General features: G+C 40.2%; 2 protein-coding genes across 6 annotated transcripts in view; one reads left to right on the top strand and one right to left on the bottom strand.

The window, feature by feature from the left end:
- agfg2 (ArfGAP with FG repeats 2) overlaps window positions 1-7,984 on the bottom strand; it is a 27,158-nt gene extending 19,174 nt beyond the window's left edge. The window contains exons 1-8 of one of the 4 annotated variants that reach the window (XM_061912431.1): window positions 7,791-7,984; window positions 4,990-5,280; window positions 4,344-4,437; window positions 1,835-1,950; window positions 1,608-1,752; window positions 1,414-1,528; window positions 1,245-1,349; window positions 1,131-1,163 (exon numbers count right to left, since the gene is read on the bottom strand). In XM_061912431.1, coding sequence (XP_061768415.1) covers window positions 1,131-1,163; window positions 1,245-1,349; window positions 1,414-1,528; window positions 1,608-1,752; window positions 1,835-1,950; window positions 4,344-4,437; window positions 4,990-5,156 — 775 coding nt within the window. In that variant the 5' untranslated portion in view covers window positions 5,157-5,280; window positions 7,791-7,984. Of the gene's footprint in view, window positions 1-1,130; window positions 1,164-1,244; window positions 1,350-1,413; window positions 1,529-1,607; window positions 1,753-1,834; window positions 1,951-4,343; window positions 4,438-4,799; window positions 4,825-4,989; window positions 5,334-5,394 lie in introns of those variants that run through there. The other 3 variants (XM_061912432.1, XM_061912434.1, XM_061912433.1) reach the window with 3 other exon arrangements.
- The window catches only part of acap1 (ArfGAP with coiled-coil, ankyrin repeat and PH domains 1), a 22,134-nt gene continuing 16,254 nt past the window's right edge, over window positions 7,751-13,630 (top strand). For both annotated transcript variants that reach the window (XR_009808401.1, XM_061912426.1), the window contains exons 1-7: window positions 7,751-8,246; window positions 10,192-10,249; window positions 10,680-10,799; window positions 13,036-13,089; window positions 13,177-13,235; window positions 13,329-13,512; window positions 13,585-13,629. Coding sequence is in view for 1 of the 2 variants with exons in the window: in XM_061912426.1 (XP_061768410.1) it covers window positions 8,194-8,246; window positions 10,192-10,249; window positions 10,680-10,799; window positions 13,036-13,089; window positions 13,177-13,235; window positions 13,329-13,512; window positions 13,585-13,629 (573 nt within the window). In the remaining variant the exon portion in view is untranslated. The remainder of the gene's footprint in view (window positions 8,247-10,191; window positions 10,250-10,679; window positions 10,800-13,035; window positions 13,090-13,176; window positions 13,236-13,328; window positions 13,513-13,584; window position 13,630) is intronic.

Raw genomic sequence — 13,630 nt, forward strand, 5'->3', positions numbered from 1 at the left:
TCTTGGCCATAGTGGAGTTTGGAGTCCGACTGTTTGAGGCCGTGGACAAGTGTATTTTATACAGATAACTAGTTCAAACAAGTGTTATTAATACAGGTAACGAGTGGAGGACAGAAGAGCTTCTTAAAGAAGTTACAGGTCTGTGAGAGCCAGAGATCTTCCTTGTTTGAAGTGACCAAATACTTATTTTCCACCATAATTTACAAATAAATTATTTTAAATTCCTACAATGTGAATTCCTGGATTTCCCCCCCACATTCTGTCTCTCACAGTTGAAGTGTACCTATGATGAAAATTACAGACCTCTGTCATCATTTTAAAAGGGAGAACTTGCACAATCGGTGGCTGACTAAATACTTTTTTGCCCCACTGTATATATATATATATATATATATATATATATATATATATATATATATATACATATACACACACACTCATATATATATATATATATATATATATACATACACACACACTCATATATAAACAGTTTCCCTCCAAAAATATAGAAATGTATCAGAGCTGTATATTTTATGGCGGGATGTAGTTAATCATAGAACTGGCACCCATCCATCCATCCATTTTCGACAATGTTATTGAAAAAGTACAGATTTTAAATTGAGAATCGTTTTGAATCGAGAATCGATTCTGATTCCAATCGTTCACCCCAAGAATCGAATCGAATCGTGTAATGCACAAAGATTCACAGCCCTAGTAAACACCATTCTATTACAACATAACAAAGCCAATACGGGAACATGCATGTTTAGGTAGCAGCAGCCATTAGACACAAGGCATGCTAGCAGCAGTCAGGTGATAAATAACACATGATTTGCATATATAAAATGTTATGATATGACCCTGTGTACAAGTATGAGCTATATTTGCCATAACATACCTCAATTTGTGTGTGCTTCTGCTGCACCCTGCAAATTTATTTTAAGTGCTTCTATGCCAACATGGTGTGAAATATTAGCAGCTCACTGCTGACCACAAGCACCAGCTGCAGCCTCCTAAAAATAACACTCACTAGCGCTGGCTAGTTAACATGCATGTGCGTTTTATATGGAGCAAAGTGTGTGTGTGTGTGTGTTAGTGAGTGTTGTAGGGGCGGTGGGGTGTCTTACCTAAAGTGAAGTGGTTTTTGAAAGAGCTACTTGCTACAAGGTGAGGAGACAGACAGGATATTAGACCTTTACTCTGAAAGGACAAAGAGTCAAGGATGAAGTCAGGATGCACACCTGAAGGCCGCGGGAGGGCAGGAAAGGAAGGGCCGTGGGTAGGACCCCCCAGTGCTGACGATAGTGAGCCGGGGCGCTGTCTCTCAATACCGCACATGTTGTGGTCTATAAGAGAGGGACAAGATGCAGAATGAAGCCTCCTATGAGGATGACAAACCAAATCTGGTACCTTTCAGCGGGGCGTCTCGGAAGCTTTGGGAGCGCGAGGGCCGAGCGGTAAACACGTCAGCTCGGACGTCGGCGGGCGAAACAGCTGGGGCTCGATCCCACGGCGACATCTGGGACTGCAAAGTATAGCAAAAAACAGGACAATAGCGTCACAGCTGGTCACATCTCAAACACGCTCGCCATTCGGTATCTGACCATCATCCTGGCAGGCCTGGCGTTTGGGGGCAGGCTATGAGGGGGGTGCTGCCCGGCCAAAGGACCATGAGCGAGGACGGCCTGGACCCCTGGACTCCAAGGACCTCCCTCCATGTCTCGGCAGTTCTTCATTTTGGAAAAATGCCTGGAAGAGAGTGACAGTGCTCCACTTAGCTGGGGTCAAATTTCAAAAGGCTTACCATGCAAGCGCCTCACTGACTAATCACCATTTCTTCTTCTCATATTTGTCCTGCAGATATTCTTTGAACTTCTGCAAGTCCTTCATGTCAGAGCAGCCGTCCGCCTTGGGCTCAAACACGCACAACCAAGTCCTTCTGCCGACCTGGTGAACAGAAAAGACATAATTGTGCATCATGTTCAACATGTGAGCAGCATTCACGAGAATGCCCTACTGTAGATCAACGATTATTTGCGGTGTGGCATTCCCTTCCCCACACATTCACAGATTTGTTTTCTTGGCTTCAAATTGTAAATTGCAAGCTTCTTTTTTAGAGGTAACTTCAATAGGAGATGGTTATTGGCGCTATCTGCAGGGTGGAGGAAAATTCTGCAGCTATGAATACAACAAAGGTCGCTGTGCAACATGTCAGTTCACTCAACATTTTCCAGCAGGAATGTGTTTTGACAAGATGTGATGTTGGGTAACTGCTCGTTTTATAAGTACAATATCGTCTCTTGCGAGGGTCGCCAAACCGTTGATCGAAATAAACCAGTCAATGTATGGGACTTTACCGATACAATAAAAAAAATTAAATAAGATAAAAAAATAATGATCAAATACGGCTACGCGATATGGACGTTATACCATATAAATTTGGCCAACGACAGAGCTTTTAATACGACAGTCCCTAAAAAAAGTCTTGTCACTTATCCATTTTGTCGAAACAACAGCTTTTAACCTGACTTTTAATTCATCCATGGGTTTTAATTGATCAAGGGCATTCTAATGTTTTAATATACTGAAATAAATTTGCTTCACGAAAGAAAGATTAATCATTTAATAAACACAGAAAAGTCAGAATTTATCAAGGTAAAAGTTGTGTTGCCTACAGAAAGTAATGTGAAAATTTACAAATAATTTACTTCAAATACGGTAAAAATTGTTTTAATTAGATCAGTGAATTAAAAAGTGGTGCCGTGAGATCCATATTTCACATTATTTATGACTACTATAAGCTGTCTCCAAAGGGGTTTCAGAGAATTTGGCAGTACATCCAACCGGCCTCACAACTGCAGACCACGTAAAACCACACCAGCCCAGAACCTACACCTCCAGCAGGTGCACCTCCATTATTGTCTGAGACCAGCCACCCGTACAGCTGCTGCAACAATTGGTTTGCAAAACCAAAGAATTTCCGCGCAAACTGTGAGAGACCGTCTCAGGGAAGCTCAATTGCATTTGTGTCGCTCTCATCGGGGTCTTCAGCTGACTGCACTTAGTCGTCATAACCGACTTGACTGGGCAAATGCTCACATTCGATGGCGTTTGTCATGTTGGAGATATGCTCTCTTCACGAATGTATGCCGGTTTTCACTGTTCAGGGAAGATGGTGGGGCTGGGGTTACGGTATGGACAGGTGTATGTTATGGACAATGAACGCATGTGCATTTCATTGATGGCATTTTAAATGCATAGAGATACTGTGATAGGATTCTGAGGCTCATTGTTGTGTCATACACCCGAGACCATCACTTCATGTTGCAGCATGACAATGCACGGCCCCATGTTGCAAGGATCTGTACACAACTCCTGGAAGCTGAAAACATCCCAGTTCTTTCATGGCCAGTATACTCAGTTACTCACTGGACAGCTCATCCATTGAGCACGTTTGGGATGGTGTGGATCGGCCTATACGACAGCATGTATACGATAGGTTCTGCCAATATCCAGCAACTTTGCAAAGCCATTGAAGAGGAGTGGACCAACATTCCACAGGCAATCAACAACTTGATCAACTCTATGCAAAGGAGATGTGTTGCACTGCGTGAGGCAAATGGTGGTCACACCAGATACTGCCCCCCCTGGTCCCTAATAAGTAAAAACTGCACATTTCAGAGTAGCCTTTAGTAGTGGGCAGTCTAAGGTACACATGTACAATACTCATGCTGTTTAATCAGCGTCTTGATATGCAACATATGTGAGGTGGGATGGATTATCTTGGCAAAGAAGAAATGCTCACTAACACAGATTTAGACAGATTTGTGAACAATATTTTAGAGGAATAGGTATTTTTGTATATAATCAAAGTTTTACATCTTTCAGTTCTACTCATGAAAATGGGAGCAAAAACTAAAGTGTTGCATTAATATTTTGTTCAGTATAAAATCAACATGGGGAGGTTGCCTACAGCCACAACTGCTAATGTCAATGTCAAAGACCCCGGTGGTTATTTGCTTTTGTGGACTAATGAGATTCTACCGAGACGTTAATTGGAGCGTTTATGTTAGTCCTTTTATTTTAGGCATCATGCGTGCACACGCACACGCACACACACACACACACACACACACACACACACACACACACACACACACACACACACACACACACACACACACACACACACAGTCAGGCAATCAAATACAAAGCCCTCCAACTAAAAGCTTTTATGCAACACACCAGCCATCATCCTGAGAGGATGAAGGCTTGTTTTGTTTCTGGTGGCGGAATGCGAGTGTCAAACTAAACTCGTGAGTCCTGTGAGTGTCACTCACCTCGTTGCCATGGTTTTGAAGGAATTCCACTTCCTGCTGGGAGAACGTCGTCATGGAGATGGACTTGACTCTATGCGGAGGGTTGAGGCCTCTCCTGGGATGGATGGTGTCAGAGAAAAACACATGTGTGGCGGTCATTGCAGGTCAAGTGGGCGTGGAAACATCTCATGAGTGTGTTATTAGTGTGTGACGCCCTCATCCATGCTGAACACTGGTGTTGGACATGTGCAGGATTGGGCAATAACAACTACAGAGTGGTCCAAGGCGCCTTCCTGTGAAGTGCTGGGATTGACCATGCAAACACCCACACCCACACCCACCAACACACACACACACACACACACACACACACACACACACACACACACACACACACACACACACACACACACACACACACACACACACACACACACACAGGAGAGGAGCCTGGTGGAAAGAGAGGAAGAAACAAACCTGCTGCAAACAACTCTTTAAAAGGCTGTGGGGAGATAGAGAGTGTCAATGAGCACATTGCACGGTCAGCAAGATGAGATGGTCCACATGAAGGTGTCATGGTGGTGCATGGTGCAGAGTCTCAGGGCCTGACAGCCTGCCCCCCACTTTGCTCCACTACGCTGCAAATAACAACAAGAAGAACACTCACAGCATTCCGGAGCACGACGTGCACACGAAGCTGCCCACGGTCACGTCCGTGTAAGTCACCCCGGGCTGGTTGCACTCGAAGCAGTGTTTGTTTACTCCGGACTGGGCCAGCTCGCGGACCTTACGGGCGCAGATCTCCTGGTTGTCCCGGTGCTTGCGGTTCGACATGGTGGATGTTGTGCGTGGAGCGTTCCGTGTCCTGGCTCTCCTCCTCCTGCGCCTCCCACACGGGCCACTTCACGGCGGCATTGTGGTGGACGCTGCTCGGCTGCTTCGCCCCTGTTGTGACAGGCTGCACAGAGGAGGCAAGGTAGACGGAAGCAGCGACACACATACCGGAAACACACTCTTCAAAATAAAACCTTACACAACTGCAACGTATCATGAGTGTCTGAGAAGAACTTACTGTTTGCAATTTGACATGCTGTACTCGTTAGGGCTGCGAATCTTTGGGTGTCCCACGATTCGATTCAATATCGATTCTTGGGGTCGCGATTCGATAATATTGCGTTTTTTTCCGATTCAACGCGATTCTCGATTCAAAAACGATATTTTTCCGATTCAAAACGATTCTGTATTCGTTCAATACATAGGATTTCAGCAGGATTTACCCCAGTCTGCTGACATGCTAGCAGAGTAGTATATTTTTTTTTTTCAAAAAGCTTTTATAATTATAAAGGACAATGTTTTATCAACTGATTGCAATAATGTTAATTTGTTTTAACTATTAAACGAACCAAAAATATGACTTAATTTATCTTTTTGAAAACATTGGACACAGTGTGTTGTCAAGCTTATGAGATGCGATGCAAGTGTAAGCCACTGTGACACTATTGTTCTTTTTTTTTTTTTAATAAATGTCTAATGATAATGTAAATGAGGGATTTTCAATCACTGCTATGTTGAAATTATAACTAATATTGATACTGTTGTTGATAATAGTAATGTTTGTTTCACTACTTTTGGTTAATTGTTCTGTGTCGTGTTCGTCTTCTCTCAATTGCTCTGTTTATTGCAGTTCTGAGTGTTGCTGGGTCAGGTTTGGTTTTGGAATTGGATTGCTTTGTTATGGTATTGCTGTGTAGTGGTTTGTTGGATTGATAAAAAAAAAATTGAATCGCACAACGTATTCGATTCAATTCGTATTCGAATTGATTTTTCCCCACATCCCTAGTACTTGTGCATTTGTTTCGTTTAACAGTAAACAAAGGAGTAGCAGAAACAAAACACAAAACCTTCATACAATTGTAACAAACAGTGCGAAACCAGCTAGGACACTCGGCTACACAATTAAGTCTACATCAGGCGCTTGCGGTTTCAAATGTGTGAAAATGAGTCGCAAGAAAAAGTCTATTCAATCAATCTTCATGACAGTTACCTATCATTTATTTACTTCCTGTTTTTAACACACCAAAACCATTTCAACAAATGTCAACAGTAAAAGCGGAACATATGTGTAATAGTAAGAAAACGTTTTTTTATTCAATTTATATTCTACAAAAGTTTTGAGTGTGGGGCATCCATATAAATGTTTTAAATGTCATTTTTATCCAAGTTCACATTTGTCATCTCTTTTTGACAAAAATGTGGTACATTATTGGGGTTTTGTTGCTTTTAGCTGTCTAAAAATAACATAATTTCACACACACTTGAAATATTTACCAGGATTCCACATAATTTAATAGTATTTTTCCCTGTAAAATGACCAAAAATTCGATACCCTTAATTTGCACTACAACTAACTGTTATTTCACGGTATGAAAAAAAATGAAATCTTGTAGTCCTCCTTCGTAATAAAACACATTCAAACTTGCGCTATTGCACACCCTTGTACAGAAGGTATGCTGGTAAAACGAAAGAGTAACAATAACATTACAATTGTGAAGTCCTTGTGTCGTAATTTTACGGTAATTAACTCTAAAATCCAAGGTCTACAGTTACAGTGAATGGCTGTAAATATATTTCGCTATAAACTATTAACTATTGCGGTTCTCTCCAAGGTTTCTCATAGTCATCAATGTCACCGACGTCCCACTGGGTGTGTGTTTTCCTTGCCCTAATGTGGGCTCTACCGAGGATGTTGTTGTGGTTTGTGTTGTGGTTTGTGCAGCCCTTTGAGACACTAGTGATTTAGGGCTATATAAATAATCATTGATTGATTGATTGATTGATAATTACTGTAAATGTTACTGAAGGTAATGCAATTATTAGCAAATAATTTGCTGTAAATTCACAAAATATAGTTGATAGTTTTCACTATAAACTATTAATTACCGTAAATTTTACTGTGAAGTTAATGCAATTATTAGCAAATAATTTGCTGTAAATTCACAAAAATATTTTTTACAGTGCAGAAGCAACGTGGTGGCCAGTTTTGATCAGCAGAGAGCGCTATAACCCCTACATAAGAAACTGGATCAAATTGAGGATAATGGCCAGCACATCATTGCCTATCATAGAAGCACCCAGACACCCTGCAAACACGCTCCTAGGGGCAGTATACTCTAAAACAACAAACAAGCTGCATTTCATTGTGTTGACATGAAAAACAATTACCATGACTCATCATGTGACTCAACAGGGTCCCGCATTTCTGACGTAATCGGTGCAGCGTTCAACCTGTTAAAGTGTTGTTTCTTTGTGTTCACTTTGCATAGCAAGTTGTGTTTTGTGTTATGTCGCAGGCAAGGGGAAAAACAGGTTGCTAGACAAGAAAACACACCCGATGTGTGTGTGTGTGTGTGTGTGTGTGTGTGTGTGTGTGTGTGTGTGTGTGTGTGTGTGTGTTGCAATGAAACTTACTCATTCAAGTAGAATACACAAACGACGAGCGCACTACACAACGATCTTTGATTTGTGATATTTTAGAAAATAAACGTTGTTCTTTACAACATTCCGTTTAAGTCAGTGAACGCAACACCGGAAAAGACACGTCGAGGCTCCACACTGTCTCTCCTGGAACCTCAATCACCGCTGCACTCAGACTTGTCGCGGCTTTCGAAGTCCATGAGCGGATTTTAGTTTTATTTCCTCTTTTTTCTCCCGGGTAAATATGCTGATGACGAGCCAAACGTGTGCCGGGTTCCATCATACAGACTAGTAACATCAAAAGTCAAAGATCCGGGACACTAAAAAATGAAAACGCCTGCGGAGAATTGAAGTTGGATTTTTAAGTTGCTTAGAGTTGTCCAAAACAACGTTGACTATGACTATTATAGTGGACTTTGGGGAGTGTTTGAAAGATTCACCTCGCTTCAGGTAAGACAAATGCTAAAATGTGAAAAAAGTAAAAAATAATTACATGTTGTGTCGTTTTTCTTATATGTACTATTGATTAGATTACGACAATATTTGATATTTACCATAGCCACCTTGATATTTTAGTATTATATTTTGTAAAAAGTCATAAACATTATTGTCTATACAGAGTGTTTGCATCTGCACTGTATACATATATACTACACACACACATTTATAGATATATATATACATACAGTATATAAATACAGTATATATACAGTGTGTGTATACACACATATATATGTATATACATACAGTATATATATATATATATATATATACAGTGTGTGTATACACACACATATATACACACACACACGCACACACACACACACACACACACACATATATATATATATATATATATATATATATATATATATATATATATATATATATATATATATATATATATATATATATACATATACATATATATATATATATCTTAATTGGATTATCCAGAGAATAGTGCTCGATACCTGGTAGAGCGCAATATGTATGTTTGGGAAAAATCGCAAGACTACTTCATCTCTACAGAACTGTTTCATGAGGGGTCCCCTCATGAAACAGTTCTGTAGAGATGAAGTAGTCTTGTGATTTTTCCCAAACTTCCATATATGTGTATATATATATATATATATATATATATATATATATATATATATATATATATATATATATATATACACATATATGGAAGTTTGGGAAAAATCACAAGACTACTTCATCTCTACAGAACTAAATATTTATTTATTTGTATTTTTTTGTGTGTGTGTGTACACCTAAATACACCTCTGTGTACTACACACACACACACACACACACACACACACACACATGTGTGTGTGTGTTTGTGTGTGTGTATGTAAGTGTAGTACATAGAGGTGTATTTAGATAGACATATGTAATTATCTTTATTATGATCATTCTTATTTTTCTAAGTGTCTTGCAAATGAATCACTGAAAGAATAAACTTCTGTGTCAACTTTTAGGAAGTCTTGCTTGTGAGAATGTTTTTATGTGCATGTCAGCTTCAAAATATTTCAGCGCAAAAGGATGTGTCGTTAATGTCGCAAGCAAGCAGGACGCCAAGAAAAGAGGTTACGGGTGTGCCCTGCCTGCCACTACCATTTTTTTCCACTTGATCTGAGTCACAATGTCGTGCCATGCAGCTGATCTGGCATATTTCAAACCAAACCCCCACCCCCTCAATACTTTGGGCGTGTGTGCAGAGTATTTAGAGAATGCATAGAGGAAGACACTATAATATACTTTTGTGGAAATAATAAAAAGCAGGAATGAAAAGTACAGCCTCTTGTTGCCAGGTAACAGATCGATCAGGAGGTGAACAGGAAGCAAAGTGAGCAATTCAGGAAACACACCGGAAACCTTACTTTCTCAACTTGTTTTGACATAAAGGCAGTAAAAAACGACCTTTTTTTAACTGTTTTGGAGTAACTCCTAGGATTGAAAATGTTGTAATTCATCTAGTATAATGTATGCGATACAGTAATGTAGTTTGGGGGACATAAAGTTACTTGGACAGCAAGACATATAAATATGTAGTAGTGGATCTAAATAATCGAAAAATATTGTGCAAACGTTTTTTTGTATTTCATGTTCAATTCAGAATATGGGTCATATTAAATGTATTTACATATAATATATAGATATAAACACAACACTATTAAACAGACATGTTCAAGTAAAAATTAGCATACAAAAAACATTTATAAGTCTGTATATAAAAAGATATGGAAATGTTTATTAAAATAGGATACAAGAGTACCCTTTTTTAATTTAACTACAAACGAATGAATTTTTTTTTGTAAAAGATTCAAATTTATTGAGGTCATTATGCACCTGAAGAGCATTTCTTGTTTGTTTCTGTGTCTTTCAGAGCTGAAATCGAGGCTGTTCAACTGAACGTTGGTGAACTAGAGACGCATTTAGACAAGGTAAGAGTCGCTTATGATAAGCCACATGCTCTACTACTTCCTCAAGCATACACACACACACAGACACACACGCACGCACACACACACACACACACACACACACGCACGCACGCACAGAAGCGAATGGTTCTTTGGCAGATAGCAGGAAGTCACTGCAGGTGATGCTATCCATTGCATGGTCGACTCTTTCGAATTTTGCTTATATTCGACCTGAAGCTACACACTCACTAAAGTTTTTAATCGCATCAAACTTTTTTAAAAAGGTTTCTGTCAAAGCAAATACATTGTAGCCACAGTTGTCATCTCATTTAAGGTGTGAAAATGAAGGCTTCAGCAGGGGGATGGCTTTTGTAAAATACACTTGCAACATCAACGGCTTGGCTTTCCCAAAGTTCCCAACATTCAACACATCTCCTGTGTTGTTTCCCAGCTGGTGAAACAATGTCAGGCCATGCTGGAGGCCGGCCGAGTCTACTACCAGACCAGCAAGAGCTTTGTGAGCGGTCTACGAGGTCTTGGAGAGCACTGCTCCGGAGACGACATGATGCAGGTCATTGCTTATGAGTGGAGAAACAAGGAGGGTGATCCTGGAAGACCCAAGGTCTCCCTCTATTGCATAACATCTTGGTGTAATTAGGGCAGGAGAAAAATATATCAAATTGAAACTCATTTATTTAAAATGGAAACTTCAAGGCAAAAGGGAAAAGAAATGTCAGCATAACCTTGGAAAACATTGAAGCAATCAATGTTAACAAAATTCAAAAATCGCATTGAACATTCAACAATATTCTTTTAAAAGAGAACTGCACTTGCTTATGGAATGTTGCCTATCATTCAAAATCCTTATGTAAGACAAAAACTTATGTCTTTCTTTTTTAATGCATTCTTAATTGTAATATACGGCAAGTAACAATGCAGCTAATGGGAGTATTCTATTGCACTCATAAAACCCTCTTTAAAAACATCCGAAATCCCCCAACAATACTCCATTTACATCTCAGTACCTGAATATTAACCAAGGATTAACAATCTTGTTATTATAATCGCTAACACACACTATTTGTAATGCAGCTGTGATCACAGAGCTACATTTGCATATTGAGCCAGTGAGCTGGATCAGTTCTGAGCTGGTTGATTCTATATTATGAATCATGCCTCTCACCTGGATAGTAGAAGGTTTTTTTGTTTAGATTTTTTGAAACTTTTTTTAGTAGATTGCACAGTTAAGTACATATTCCGTACAATTGAGCACTAAATGGTAACACCCGAATAAGTTTTTCAACTTGTTTAAGTCGGGGTCCACGTTATTCAATTCGTGGTACAAATATATACTATCAGCATAATACAGTCATCACACAAGTTAATCATCATAGTATACACATTGAATTATTTACAATCTGGGGGGTGGGATGAGGAGCTCTGGTTGATATCAGTACTTCAGTCATCAACAATTGCATCAACAGAGAAATGGACATTGAAACAGTGTAGGTCTTACTTGGTAGGATATGTACAGCAAGCAGAGAACATGGTGAGTTCAGAGAGCATAAGAACAAGCATATACAGTACAAATACCTTTGATTATTTACATTAGGTTATTTACAATCCGGGGAGATGGGATGTGAATGGAGGAGGGTATTAGTAAAGGGTGGAAGTTGCCTGCAGGTGTGGTTTTAGAGCGGTTTAGAAGGAATATAGAGATGTAATTACTTTTACACCTGTTGGGAGTGCATTCCACATTGATGTGGCATAGAAAGAGAATGAGTTAAGACCTTTGTTAGATCGGAATCTGGGTTTAACGTGCTTTGTTGAGTTCCCCCTGGTATTGTGGTTATGGCGTTTATTAAGGTAGTAGCCATAAACAGAGAAGTTGGTCAACTTTGACATCCAACTTATGTGTACAAGGAGATGGCGAGAAAGACACAAAAAGACGCTCATTTGTGTCACATTTTAAACAGGATGGGGCTGAGGTGTTTTTCAATCCATGCAAATAATCAATCCAGAGACAACAAGATATACTGTTAATAATAATAGTAATAATAATGGATTAAATTTATATTGTGCTTTTCTATTACTAGATACTCAAAGCGCTCACAGAGAAGTGTGAACCCATTATTCATTCACACCTGGTGGTGGTAAGCTACAGTACATACTGTATGTAGCCACAGCTGCCCTGGGGTAGACTGACGGAAGCGTGGCTGCCAGTTTGCACCTACGGCCCCTCTGACCACCATCTATCATTCATTCATCATTCATTCACCAGAGTGAGCGGCACCGGGGGCAAGGGTGAAGTGTCCTGCCCAAGGACACAACGGCAGCATTTGGATGTCAATAGGTGGGAAGCGAACCTGCAACTCTCAGGTTTCTGGCACGGCCGCTCTACCCACTAAGCTATGCCGCCCCTGTTATCTGATTGGCTGTTAGTGTGTCACTCTCACTCATCAGTGATCACTTCCCGCGTTGCTCGGTTACCGGAGAGCGAGTACATGCAACTTTTGGTTGACACTTACATTATTCAACTCTATCCTACTATTATACCGACTATATAACAGTTACAAATTAATATATTCACTTACATATAAATGGTAGCATACAAATACATGACTACTCTAGCCTCCTGGGGACCAGTATCATCCTCATTGGACATTTGTTATTGGTCTATTTATCTTGTCAAATGTACACAATTCAGAAAATAAATAGCTATGTTATGCAAAAAATTCTCAGGAGGAAATGTTTTTACGAGGAACACACTGATGTACTGATGTAACTAAGACTTATTTTTACAACAGGAGTGTTTGCAGACCTTTTCCGAAAAACTGTCCCTCATTCTGGAGTCCCAGGGGGTGAGTTTGTGGTCCACTAATGACTCTTCAGCTGCCTGTGCTCAATCAAGGCCGCAGCACTTGACTTTTGACATTCCAACCCTGTAGGAGGTGATTGACATCACACAGAAGTCGGTCAAGATGAAGCTGCAGAACTTTGTGAAAGAGTGAGTGCACGTTTGAACACCTTCCACTGACACCAAGCAAGCCACGAGATCACTCGCCATCTTTTTTTTTTTTTTTGCCTATTTGTCTTCCAGAGACGTGCGTCGTTTTAAGGATGCACGCAAGGAGTTTGAGCGCAGCAGCGAAGCCCTGGAGGGGGCACTGGCGAGGAACGCTCAGGCCCCCCGCGGGAAGCCCCATGAGGTAGAAGAGGCCAACAAGGCTCTGCTGAATTCTCGCAAGGCTTTCCGCTCAGGCGCCCTGGACTATGTCCTGGAGGTGAGGAAGATCGGACAAAGCACATAAGAAATGTTTGAAAGAATGAATCCTACCTTTGCGGTGTCGTTTCAGATAAACATCATTGAGGCCAAGAAGAAGACTGAACTGCTCAATGCAG

The sequence above is a fragment of the Nerophis ophidion genome, linkage group LG10 (genome assembly GCF_033978795.1).
Source record: "Nerophis ophidion isolate RoL-2023_Sa linkage group LG10, RoL_Noph_v1.0, whole genome shotgun sequence".
NCBI classification, from domain to species: domain Eukaryota; kingdom Metazoa; phylum Chordata; class Actinopteri; order Syngnathiformes; family Syngnathidae; genus Nerophis; species Nerophis ophidion.